The sequence below is a fragment of the Esox lucius genome, chromosome 2 (genome assembly GCF_011004845.1).
Source record: "Esox lucius isolate fEsoLuc1 chromosome 2, fEsoLuc1.pri, whole genome shotgun sequence".
NCBI lineage: Eukaryota > Metazoa > Chordata > Actinopteri > Esociformes > Esocidae > Esox > Esox lucius.
Window position 1 is genome coordinate 3,698,140 of NC_047570.1, and position 13,641 is coordinate 3,711,780.

At 44.3% G+C, this 13,641-nt stretch overlaps 1 protein-coding gene across 6 annotated transcripts in view; it reads right to left on the reverse strand.

The window, feature by feature from the left end:
• Window positions 1-13,641, reverse strand: part of nav2a (neuron navigator 2a) — a 115,946-nt gene that overhangs the window by 7,097 nt on the left and 95,208 nt on the right. For 2 of the 6 annotated variants that reach the window (XM_034295710.1, XM_034295714.1), the window contains 11 exons: window positions 13,394-13,576; window positions 10,932-10,984; window positions 8,244-8,267; window positions 7,717-7,791; window positions 4,654-4,737; window positions 4,358-4,481; window positions 3,931-4,124; window positions 3,759-3,779; window positions 3,481-3,531; window positions 2,305-2,313; window positions 418-590 (listed from right to left, as the gene is read on the reverse strand). In XM_034295710.1, coding sequence (XP_034151601.1) covers window positions 418-590; window positions 2,305-2,313; window positions 3,481-3,531; window positions 3,759-3,779; window positions 3,931-4,124; window positions 4,358-4,481; window positions 4,654-4,737; window positions 7,717-7,791; window positions 8,244-8,267; window positions 10,932-10,984; window positions 13,394-13,576 — 991 coding nt within the window. The remainder of the gene's footprint in view (window positions 1-417; window positions 591-2,304; window positions 2,314-3,480; window positions 3,532-3,758; window positions 3,780-3,930; window positions 4,125-4,357; window positions 4,482-4,653; window positions 4,738-7,716; window positions 7,792-8,243; window positions 8,268-10,931; window positions 10,985-13,393; window positions 13,577-13,641) is intronic. The other 4 variants (XM_010901165.4, XM_020054659.3, XM_034295709.1 and 1 more) reach the window with 3 other exon arrangements.

Genomic DNA, 13,641 nt, shown 5'->3' on the forward strand with positions numbered 1-13,641 from the left:
ACTTTTTCAGCTATTTGAGCCACAGTAGCTTGTCTGCTGGATTGGACCACACAGGCCAGCCTTCACACCCCACATGCATCAGTGAGCCTTGGCTGCCCATGACCCTGTCGCCGGTTCACCGCTTTTCCTTCCACTTTTGATAGGTACTGACCACTGCAGACCAGGAACACCCCAACAGGGCTGCAATTTTGGAGATGCTCTGACCCAGTCGTCTAGCCATCACAATTTGTCCCTTGTAAAATTTGCTCAGATCCTTACGCTTGCCCATTTTCCCTGCTTGTAACACATCAACTTTGAGGACAGAATGTTCACTTGCTGCCTAATATATCCCAGGTGCCATGATAACGATATTATCAGCGTTATTCACTTAACCTGTCTGTGGTCATAATGTTATGGCTGATCGGTGTATTTACGCACAGTGAGTTGGAGTGGGAGTTCCTGAGCATGTGGCTGGAGGTTGTGGATCCGTTGTGGGGGAGTTTGGGGGAGGAGGGCAGGGATCCGTCTGTCATCTCCTCTATGTCTGAGTGGGATGAGGCCGACTTAGGAGACTTCTTCTTACTGAATGCCTGCTTGAACGAGCTCCGCAGCTGCATATGGATAGACGAAGAGACAGAGAGAGAGACAGAGAGACAGACAGACAGAGAGAGAGAGACAGAGAGAGAGACAGAGAGAGAGACAGAGAGAGAGAGACAGAGAGACAAAGAGAGAGAGACAGAGATTGTCAACGTATTCGTGTGTGAGAGAAAACTGAAAAGCTGCAAAGGAAAACAGGGGAAAGCGGAGGACAGCTGTGCGGGTCGGAATTAGATACTGAAAGAAAGGAAGGAAGGAAGGAAGGAAGAAAGAAGAATGAGAAAATCTAGGAAAATCTAGATCTAGTATTGTGAATAGTGATGAAGTGAGATTGTGACTTGAGGGAATTCTCTAAACACAAACACTAAGAGTCAGTGTATGAGGGATTGAGATCCTCTGTGACTCAGTTGGCAGAGCAATGATGGGTTGGGTGATGGTGGGTTTGATTCCTGGGACCACCCAACTGCACACATAACTGTCAGTGGCATTGGATAAACGTATCTAATAATTTCTAATATTATTAAGTGATTAAGGAATACTGTCTCTGAACTCATACCCATGGTCTATTCTGCTAAAAAACCAAGGCATTTAGCAATTCAGCGTTGAGGGTATGAATCACTAGATTCTTTACAATGATATATACCATCACCAATTCACATCCACATGGCGTCCTAGAAAGGCACATACCACACCCCCTTGTGCCTAACTGTTTAAATTATACTTACCCTGTAGTGGGAAATAACCTCACTAAATATGACTAGAAAAGAACAGAATGAATGTTACCTTAACACAGTTCTACATTTGAAATGCTGCAGCAGCAGGAATTGTGAGCCGCTAAATTAATTATGACATTAATTAATTAAGTATTTTTTCAAAATTCAAATCTGCCATTTTAAAGCAGAAATGACAAGCTTTAAAAGCCGATGATTACACTGCAAGTTTCCCTTTCCTGTTAAGTAATTGAGGCTTATACAAAGATTATGGTTCAGAGCCGACTTGAAGTTGGGAAAAGAAAGGAGAGTGATGAAGGACAAGTGAAGAAGAAGACTAGTGTTAGTTTAATCTACAGAGGTGCTGGGGTTAGGTTAGGTTTGCCTCTGTACCTTCGAGTGGTAGAGGGTGATATTGATATTACGTTTTCTTCTCTTCCTCAGAAAGCACATACACACTTTCAAAATGCTTTAAAATGTTGCAATACTGGATTTCTACCCATAACGTAGTTTCACTGAGTAATTGTAAAACGTACAGCCATCAATCACCGAATATATTTCCCCAAAAAAGTTCTAAAGATACATTTGTTTTACTGTACAATTGTTTGACTGGAAAGATAATCAAGTGGATTTTTTCTTCCAAAAACCCATGGGAGGATGAGGTAAGATAGAATGGTACCCATGGCTTTCTTCCCCCACCTCATAAAGGGTTCACAAGGAAAACAGAGACACGAGGCGAAAAAGTCCAATCTTTTTTTCTTTAGACCTTTTTTGGAGAAATGTGGTACATGAAGGCAGTACATATTGCAGTGACTCGGCAAAACAGCTAATTTTTGTTAAATCCACAAAATAATTTAACATTCAAATATTCACAAGGCTCTTTAACAGACAGCTTTATCAGTGCTTTCTGGGTGGATGAGTAGAACAAGTCGTATATCAATACCGCTTTGGTACTGAGGAGGGTTAGGGTTGGCTTGCGGCTATGCTGCCTGTTTTGTTCCGTTTCACCCACTCTTACCTCATAGACCTGCCACATGAAGCGATAGCACAGAGGAAGACAGAGAGACAAAACAGCACAGGTTCAGTAGGGAGTGTGAGTGTGTTAAGAGTGATAGGGGCAATGGTGGTGACAGAAAGTACTGCTATTTGCTATTGCTCAAAGGAGGCAATCAGGAACCCAATGAACACTTCTAGAATCACTGTTCAGGGTATAAAGAGCAAGCCAAGTCTAACAGAATGTATCAGTCCACACAAATAGGAATTTGTTCTTGTCCGGCGCCATGTGCCTCAGTGGTTCAGGCTTTCTAAAATGATATAGATAAGCCCCCCCACACACACCCTAAACAGCCCAACCTGTCTTCAATGATCTGTACAAATAGGGTTTTGTTAGAACCATGGTTGAATGAGAACAGCTTATTAGTGACTGTCACTGGTTGAGACCGTCTACAGGCAATTCCGTCTATGCTTCCTTACAGAGCCACAGGCTAGGATCACAGGCTAGGATCACAGGCTAGGATCACAGGCTAGGATCACAGGCTAGAGCTACAAATAAAGAAATCCAAAGCTAAAGCCAGCTTATACAGGACCACATTGGTATTGTAATAGGGACACAAATTGCAGCAATACAAATTGCTATGCTCTAAATCGGTACAGTAATAGCCAATACCACAAAGCAATCAGAGTTGGTCTCTGTTCCATTTCAAATCATATCCAAAACCAAAGTTCCTCTCCTGGAATTGATACTGGAATTGAGCCCAACTTTGAAGACAAGACAAGCAGATTCACTACAGACATTACCACAGCGGGGCCTGTCCAACCTGCTTCTGAAGAGCCACCATCCTGTAGGTTCTCTCCATCCTCAGTTGTGACTAACCTGATTTAGCTGTTCATCCAGCAAACTATTAAAACCCGGTGTGCCAGATTTGGGTTGTAGAAGAAACCTACATAACGAAAGTTCTCCAGAAACAGGGTTGGGTTAGCCTGTTTTATAGCTTAGATGCAGGCAACAAATTTTATCTCAAAAGCATAATCAGGGTCTGTTTCTATATTGCTATTTTGAAGCGGAAAATAAATCTACTAGACACGAAAGCAGTCAGGCTGATAACTCTTTTGCAGCTTACAGACTCCCACATAAAGAAACAATCTAACAGCATCATTTGGAATAAAGCACAATTAAGATGTGGGGGATGCATACATCATCATGTGCATCATCGTGTTCGATATGTCCCCCTGTGCAAAACACCATCTGTCAGCCACAAGGAGCGGGAAGGAGAACAACAACAAATGGAACAATGTTAAGTCCTGTGACGACAGGACACAGGAAGAAGTTCCACTTCCTGGATCAAAAATTCTAGAATTTCTCTATTCCAATAAACCTCTAGAACAACTTGTCTGTAGACCTATGGAACATTATTGACACTTTCTTTTGACAACAATTTTTTTATGACTACTAGGTAATCTGATTGAATTCACCTTTGCCCCTGTGCAAGATGCCTGACAATGAGACACCAGAGAGTGAGTTACAAAGACAGTAAATGCACAGATACACAGTAATGACGTGAGTGAGACAGAGACAAGGTAACACATTGCGTGTTAGTATTGTATTTGGTTTCAAATCTATTTTTGTGTGTGTTGTAAAACATACCCAGTTCTTCTTGTTCTTTTTTTTGTTCTTAGCGTCGGCATCCATGTTAGATCCCACACTAGAGTGGCTAGTGGCACTGGCAATGCTGCTGACACTGTCTGAGGAATGCTGTCTCCTCATCCGGAGGTCAGGTTGCTGGTGCTGATGCTGCTGCTGCTGAGGGCTGCCGTTGCTACCGCCACCTGAGAAAGAAGCTAACGAAGGAGGACAGAAGAAAGGGGGACAGACAGAGAGAGTGAACGGAATATTTATGACCCCCCTGGAAAGAAATCGCCTTATTGTCTTAGAGAAAGTCTGGATCTTAGTTGTTTTTATTAGAATTTTGTCATATTTAAGCAATAAGGTGTGAAGGACCGTGATGTCTGGCCCATCTACCGTGGCTAAGAGCTGTTCTTAAGAGACAACTCAAGAGTGTTTTTATCCTTACCTGTTCTGTTCTGTTTGCAGCTGAGCTCAGGGGTGTTAATGACTCCATTGATGGCTGCCTGGGCCACGTTGTTTTGTTTCTTCAGCAGTTCAATGTTCTTCCTCAGCTCATTCAGCTCACAGTCCTGCATGGTCACATTAAGAAAACTTATTGTTTCTCAGTCGATTCTGTCTTGGCTGAAATAATGTTATGTCATGTTAAATCATCTTATGTCATGTGATTATGATATTAATGCTATGTTGTCATGTTACATAAGGGCATGCTATCATTTTGTGTGATGTCATGTCATGCCCCACCTTGTGTTCAGCGGTCATAGTCAGACTCTTCAGTCGAATGGTCATATTACCCAGGCTCTGTTCGAACGCTGCCACAAGGTGAGCCTACACAGGGAAATAACATAAGTCAGAATAGGTTCAACTATAATTACAGATCATATTACAGATTTAGAACAATTCAGGCCACGGTGGGAAGAATTCAATCTTATAACCAATACCGTTAAACACTGGCAGGGTAAGAACCATGAATCCACTATTACAGTAGATACAGTATATTATGGATATTGTCAGTGACAAAGCAAAAACATTTAACAACACAAATCTGTGTGGCCCCTTTTACAAACACGCTTCACAACAAAAAAGAAAATATAAAAATGATCACTATTTATCCTTAGGTAGCTGTTATTCTCAAAAATTAGAGTTATGGGAGCACCCCCACAGATGACCTGCTCCAAGGCCAGAGCAAATAACAGATAAAGACAAGAGAGCAGCTGCTGGCAAGCCAAGCTAAGAAACCCAAAACCAGCAGTTACCTTAGCCAATGCCAAAAGTCTCCAAAAGCCTAAATTCCAATTTAAATTGAATTGAAAGTGAAAATAACTGCAAATACTACACAATGTAAAAGCCAGCTCTGTTAGTTGCGTAACTAACAATGCCTCAAAAGGGACTCTCAGAAATCCTTTAAATCCGCCTTAAATCTTCTCACACCTCTCTAACAGATGCTCCCGCACTGCATCTTTGGTCAAAGGGCTCTCGCTGGCTCCCTCTGATGGGCCGACTAGCACGGATACTCCTCCTGGGAGGGTAGTTGTTCAGGGGGAGCCAGATGACTTCTGTGCCCACTCTGAGGTACTGCTTCCTGGACGACATGGCTAACAATGGTAAAGCTGCAACATGGGTCCTGTGGCTCTTGTGTAGCTCTTTGCGTACCTCTTTGCCCCAACACGCAAACTGTCTCATTTCTGCAGTGTCTCCAGAGCTAAGACATTATCTGGGTCGCTGGCAAAAGAGATGAAGGGAAACACGAGGCAGGGAGAGAGCGTGGAGACAGAGAGGTGGTGTACATTCCTTCTGTTGTGATAGCAGGAGATAGTAGAGGCAGAGCCAGAGACCTTGAACTAGTGCAAGCTGAGATAGTGCAACTAAAACAGACTGCAGGACGGGCATAGAGCAGTGTGGTGAAATGTCTCATGGAACCCATGGTTATCCCAACCGTAATGACCTCCCTCGAAACCCAAACCATGACATCACTCAGGTCCAGTTTACAACACAATGGTGCACAGTAACAAAACCAAATAATCCTAATCTACTGTAAGTAATCTTCCAGCTAGTACAAGTAACAATCTGCAGCGATTCAAGCCTTGTAAGCAGACCCACACTCAAAGCCACACAGAAACAAAACCAAAGAAAACATGATGTCATTCATACCCAATAAACCGACAAGCAGATCCAAGCATGTAAGAGAGGTGAACTGAAATAACAGAGGAAATCTGCCACACATATAGGCCAAGCCTGTATTTATCAAACCTTTCAGCGAGAGTACTGATCTAGAATCAGCTTCTTGTTACATCCTAATTATTACGATTATACGGATGGGGTTGGTGTAGGGACTGATCCTAGACCAGCAAGCCTTCTCTAGACCAGCAAGAGTCTCAGTAGACACTAAAACCAAATATATAATTTACTATAATGGCAAAATTGTATACCGCTCTTTTGAAGGAATTCACTGCATAGGAAACATTTAATCTCTCTGTCTGGGATGCTGTGCGTTCTTTTAACACCTGCACAACACGCTCTCCAATAAAAACAGAGGAGTGCATCCAAACATGCCTGCGGGCAGTTAGCATAGTGGCGTGTGGCAGACTTGGCAAAAGACACGCGATTAAAGTCCTGGAGCCACTCAGAACACGCAAGGGACTTTTTAAACAGGTACCTGTCTTTGTGTGGCGGGAGAGAGTGTGTTCTCCCGTTTTCCGCAGTCTGTCCCTCCCCTATATCAACTACCCATCCCGACCTCCCACCATCTCTCTCAAGGAGTGTGGCGCGTATTTGGAGGCACAGGCTGTGAGATCAGCAGCCCTGTGACGCTGGTGTTGTGTCTAGAATCCGTCTTCTGACTCCATGTCGTCTGTCCCTTCGTGGTCTTTACAAGGTTTTTAAAAAATCAGATTAACACACTGCGCTTGAGTAAGTGCAGGAATGTGGACGCAGCAGTTTATGTTTCGGGGGTGTTTGTGTTACTGTGTAGGGGTGTGTAGGTGTGCAAACAATTATTGTGTGTGCTTGGGACTGTGTCGTTTGAAAGATTGTTTATCTCTCATCACAGATACGTTTCTGTATGGGTTTCTGTATGGGTTTCTGTATGGGTTTCTGCATGGGTTTCTGCATGGGTTTCTGCATGGGTTTCTGCATGGGTTTCTGTATGGGTTTCTGTATGGGTTTCTGTATGGGTTTCTGTATGGGTTTCTGCATGGGTTTCTGCATGGGTTTCTGCATGGGTTTCTGCATGGGTTTCTGCATGGGTTTCTGCATGGGTTTCTGCATGGGTTTCTGCATGGGTTTCTGCATGGGTTTCTGTATGGGTTTCTGTATGGGTTTCTGCATGGGTTTCTGCATGGGTTTCTGCATGGGTTTCTGCATGGGTTTCTGCATGGGTTTCTGCATGGGTTTCTGTATGGGTTTCTGTATGGGTTTCTGTATGGGTTTCTGCATGGGTTTCTGCATGGGTTTCTGCATGGGTTTCTGCATGGGTTTCTGCATGGGTTTCTGCATGGGTTTCTGCATGGGTTTCTGCATGGGTTTCTGTATGGGTTTCTGCATGGGTTTCTGCATGGGTTTCTGCATGGGTTTCTGCATGGGTTTCTGCATGGGTTTCTGCATGGGTTTCTGTATGGGTTTCTGTATGGGTTTCTGCATGGGTTTCTGCATGGGTTTCTGCATGGGTTTCTGCATGGGTTTCTGTATGGGTTTCTGCATGGGTTTCTGCATGGGTTTCTGCATGATTCCTTTCTACATGCGGGTGTGGGCACACGGTATGTTTCTGGGTCTGTGCGACTAGCTGGGTTTCCCGCTGCTTGCACTCACATTAGCGCTCAGCTGTGTCGTCAGGGCTGACACTTTCTCCTGGGACGCGTCCAATTCTCTGCGCAGCTTACGGATCTGAAAATAAAACACACGGCGATCATCAAAACACGTATGTCACAGAAACCATGAAAGCATCAAAACACAGGCCAGAGAAGGTCTTGTGTGTACGTGGAAAAAGTGAATGGGACGCTCATGGGCCTCGTCTCTGGTACAAAAAGGGTTTAGGAAAAGATGGCTTCCTAAAGAACACAGGTGTCAGCAGGTGTTGGGGACAAGGGCTTGTTGACACAGGGGTCAGTCAAAACACAACACTGACATCTGTAACTAGATACAATCCCATATACGCCTCCATGATCCAACATGTATGATTACAGACACCAGAAAGAAAGACAGAGAGAGGAAGAAAAAGAGAGGTAGGACAGATGGAGAGAGGAACAGAAGAAAGAGGAAGGAGAGAGAAGTGAGAGCAACAAGAAAGAAAGAGAGAAAAACTGTTTCTTTACTTAAAAAGGGAGCTCAAGTCTTACCTCTGACTGGGATTTCTCTTCAGTCTGAAAACAGAACAAGATAATGATTAGATGAGGCATTGATTGAAAGAAAGCACAAGCATTTATTAAAGCCAGCTTTGGGGGGTGGTGGTAGTTGATTCACTTCTCCGGCCCCTAGGGCAAACAGAGTTCGCTGCGGCACGCCACACCATCCTAGCAAGGCTCCGCAACATCCTCATCAGGCTCTTATGTTTTCCTCCGGTTCAAACCACTTGATGATTTATTAGCTACAGAAACCTGGGATGTCCCTGTTAATGGGTCTAGAAAGCGGATATCTATGCTCCTGGAGGGGTTTCGTTTGTGTTAAGGTGAGGTGGGGGGTTGCGTGCCTGCATGCTGAGAGGTATTGTATATTCTGAACAATAGTAGGTAACACAGGAGAGCTTGGGAAGGAGGCGCACATGCAAGCACAATTTCACACCCACATACTCACACGCATGCAGTATTTGCTGTTTACAATGGAACTGGCAGGTGTGCAAGTAAAGCCGTCTCTTGTCCTTGCTATTCGTTTTTGTAAATCCTATCAATGTTTAGCATATCCAGCATATTGTGGTACAATCCTATGAGCCTACAAATGTTGTTATTAATTAAGCACATTTTATTTACTTCACAAACAATAAGATTCACACCCGACTGATCTTCTCCTACATATCTGGCATGGCCAGAAGTCTGGGTCCTCACAAGGTTTCTTCCCACGTTATGACCCCACTAGGGAGTTTTCCCTTTGCCACTGTTTCAATTTCTTGTTGATGCTTGCTATTTGGGGTTTTAGGATGGGTATCTGCATGAGCACGTTGTGACAACGGTTGATGCGAAAAAAGCAATGTAAATAACATTTAATTGACTGATCTATCTATTACTGTCCACCTGTTTTTTGCGGGCTGGGCGGTTGATAGGCCGGTTCTAATGGCAACCCAAACAAAGGAGACAGTAGTGGGCGTGGCTGTTGTGACATAAACTACAGATGAAAATGATTTTTCCACGGGTCCCGTCTGTCTGTCTGGCACTCTGTAAAGACCTGTTCAGACAGGTCTGTATTTCCGAGCTAATAATGGTGTGTGTGTGTCCTGACAAAGTGCCACCTGTCAATATTGCGTCAACACACACAACCAAAGCTGTCAATCATCCTTGCCTCCTAGAAAACTAAAACCAGTTTTCCAAAACATGTTGTTCGATTTTCTTTGTTAGGTTTAGCAAATGGAAACTGATCCTAGATCTGCGCTTAAAGGGCACAAACACCCTGGACATTCGAACTGTCCTGTCTGTTTACGTCCCCAGAGAACCAGTTGATACCAACTGATCCGCAAAAGGTGATGGAAGTAGAAGCGTTACAGAATCATCATCCTTTACAGTGAATCATTATCCTATTTAGCAAAATAGGATAAAATATTAAAGATAATAAAGTATCTGTCAGTTGCAATAGTAGAATTAAAACATTCCTGACAGCAAAACGACTTCCCTCCACCACCCAATTCCTACCGTGCGTACGTCCCAGGCTGCGACTGATCCCGTCATTGACAAGGTGGCCATCATGATGGCTTCTGGAGCTTCTCTCTACTATTCAACTTTCCCTCCTTTAATAAATCTGTCTTTTTCTCTCCTGGGTGTTCTGCTACAGGTCTGCTCTACTGTATCAACTTGTCTGAGAGCTCAGTGTCTCTCTCTCACTCTCTCTTTCACCACACTGACTCCGCCTCTGCACCTGCTTGTGGGAGTGTCTCTGTAGATGGCTGGTAAAAACCCTTCTCTGGCTGTGTGTGTGTGGGCTTGGAACAGCCTCTCTCTCAATCTCCCATCTACCATCAAGGACCAGCCGCAAAGACGTAAGTCTGTTCTAATGCACAGACATACAATATAATAGTGATCTCTTAAATTCGGTGGTTTCCTCTCAACAGATTCCCTAGCAGTGTGCGTGAGCCTGTTTTAGTCGTGTGTTGCTGTTAATTACATTCATTTTGGGCTGAATAATGAATGTCAAATGCATTTATTTAAATTAGAAACGCTTCATCTGCCCCTTTCAATTCAAATAAAAAAAAATGTTCCATGCTGCTTTGCTAGAAACATGACAGAACCAGCAGATTACTCTGTCCAGAAAGGGCACTCCTCCCTCCACGTTTCTGCCCAATGACACAACAGGCAGCAGACCAGTTAACCGTGGGCTACATTAATAGAACTGTAGCAGCACACATCTTTTTTTTTTTAAATGATTGACTGGGGTGTGGGTGGGTGTAACTGGGTGGATCTGAGTAAAGGATGACAATATAAAAGTTGCCCGCAGGCTCAGATCAAGGATCAGTTTACAGTAGCCCAATGCTAACGTCAACCATTGGGAGGACCAACACAAAACAGACATTAAATCAGTCTAAAGCAGAAACTCAATACTACTCTTCTAGTTCAATGAAAGGACTGGTAATTTTCCACTTTTAACAACTGATTTTGGATCAGCTTCTCTAACATCAACATAAATACATTAGACTAAACTGCCCTTGACAGTAAATGTTCCTATTCCTTTTATGGAATTTTAGTTATAAAGTGAACTACTAATACACAATCATAAGTAACAAGTTAATATATTAGTTTTTTTAAATAACACAGTGGCGCAGTGCAGGCTCTGCCATAAAACCGTTTAGGGAGGATCTTGCCAAAATGTACAAAGATCGAACTCACCGTTGAGTAGACTGAGGAGGTGCTGGAGACGAGGGAGAGCGAGGAACCGTGTACTGCAGAAACAAAACCACAGGACACAGTAAGGTACAGGACAACACACACTGCTCCAGACGCTCTAGCAAACACACACACACACACACGTACTCCCAGAATGCAAAAACATGAAAGGTCTCTCATTCACCTATATGAACGACAGCATGCCAGAGAATGATTGTGTGTCCCTTTAAATAATCGGACCTCACACAAGCTTTTTAAGTCACCAATCCCTTCTGTCATCACCCAACTCGCTACCTCCCTCCACATGTCAGGCTACCATTATACAGCCTCCTGCTTGTCCCGACTCGACCAGCCCCGCGGCGGTGAAAGTCCTAATAACAGCCCTATAACCAAAAGTCTACCACACACTGCGGTAAATTGGAACTGTATGTTTGTGATGGGAGTGGCTATGTGGTGTAACTAATTATAGTTCAGGTATTATCCTATTGACTAACGACTTCTTCTATGATCTTAGATAAAAGGCAAGCCACAAATCTGTACGACTGTTTCCTGCTATGATAAATGCACAGTAATGTTTTATTAAATGTTTTCTGTCAACAGGGTTGAAAATGAGAGAGCTCTTTTGGTTCGAGGGACATGTTTTTTTTCCCAGCCTTGGAGCTAAAAGGCTAGAATCGGATAGAAAATGATGCAACACAAGAGACGAGGAAGTAGGGCTTCAGCATGAGATCAGATTCAGTTTCAGTTTCCCCAAGATCATTTTCTGGGGGCAGGTGAAAAAGGCTTCCGAAATAAGGAACTGACTTTCCTATGTAATTGGACCACTGAACTGGGCGCCCCGATCATTTTATTCAAAGGAACCTGGAAGCATGACCTCACTGACTTATCCTGTGTGTGTGTGTTTACTAAGAAAGGTGACACGACATGAAAATCAAGATAGGGGAACAAAATCTCCTGGTCCCATCACAAATGTGTCGCAAGCAATTTTGAACCAGTGAAACCCGCACTGACACGCGCATCGACACACACTGACACGCGCATCGACGCACACTGACACGCGCATCGACGCACACTGACACGCGCATCGACGCACACTGACACGCGCATCGACGCACACTGACACGCGCATCGACGCACACTGACACGCGCATCGACGCACACTGACACGCGCATCGACGCACACTGACACGCGCATCGACGCACACTGACACGCGCATCGACGCACACTGACACGCGCATCGACGCACACTGACACGCGCATCGACGCACACTGACACGCGCATCGACGCACACTGACACGCGCATCGACGCACACTGACACGCTCATCGACGCACACTGACACGCGCATCGACGCACACTGACACGCTCATCGACGCACACTGACACGAGCAAAGCTTCCTGCGTGTTCTCATGTTTCTGAAACATACAGACCCGATTATTATCCTGCTTAATTAAGTCAGGGGGGAAGAGGAGAGAGAACAATCAATGGCATTAGCAGGCCTGTACAATAAACTCTTGTGGAGGTTATTTTAAAAATATTTTTGGCAGGCATCATAATGCTACATTGGATAGGAAAGTGGAGAAGGAGCGGGCAGAGTTTTGCTGAAAGAGCAGCGGGCTGGTTTCCAACCCACCCTGCAGCAGTACTTCCCTGACCTGATATCTCTCTTCATCTCTATTCCCCTTGTTCCAGCCATGTGGGATTATGAGATTATGGACTACATAGTACGCAATAGAAACCTATCCAACAGAGCTTTTGTACACACACACTTGGGAGCAATGAAGAGTAAACAGTAGCCATCCTCCTCATTACACTTCTGTCTTTGTGTTCTCTCTCCCTCTCCACTCTCAGACTAAATATGTCTGTGTGAAAATTCAACTTGTCTGTTTGGTGACTGAATAAATCCGTTTGAAGTGCTCACAGAAAAGGAGTTTGCTTGTCATTGGGAACTGAGGCTTAAGCCTGCATGTGTGATACCGGCGCAGAACCAAACCGGTGAATGGAAAAAATTATAGAGAAGCCAGGCAGATTATTGGCCTACATGGAAACAGTTATTTTCCCAGATTAATCCCTACTCCACACTAAAATAAACAGAATAATATTATATCCGACTGCTGGACTAGAAAGGGGAGGAGCGTTTGGGAAAGTGCAAGAGACAGAGAGAGAAAATGATAAAGAAATGTAGTGATTTAAATTCAGTGACATAATTCAAATAGAATGAAAAGTTGAGATAACTTTACAAATTCAAAATTCAAATGGTGGATTAGAAAGGTTTACAGAATAATCTGTCTAAGGTTGGAAGACTTTATCATAAGTAATCACCTCACTCCGTTCTCTCTCTCCCTCCCTCTCTCTGTTGTCCCCCCACTCCCTCTCTCTCCCCCTCTCTGTCTGCCCCCCCACTCCCTCTCTCTCCCCCTCTCTGTCTGCCCCCCCACTCCCTCTCTGACTCCCTGTACTCACCCTCCTCAAAACCGTCTCTGAAGGAACCTGAGCGGCTCATGGTGCGAGTCTTCTCGTCCAGTGACATGCACGAGTTCCTCAGACGGGTGTCGCTACAGGGGTCAAAGGTCATGTCTTGGTTGGTCAGACTGTTGTTACGGAGACTGGCCAGGTTGATCTGAGCTGCCATGGTAGGGCTACCTGCTATGAAGGACCCAAATGTCATACATGTGCACAACACACACACACACAGGGGTTTGGGAGGGGAG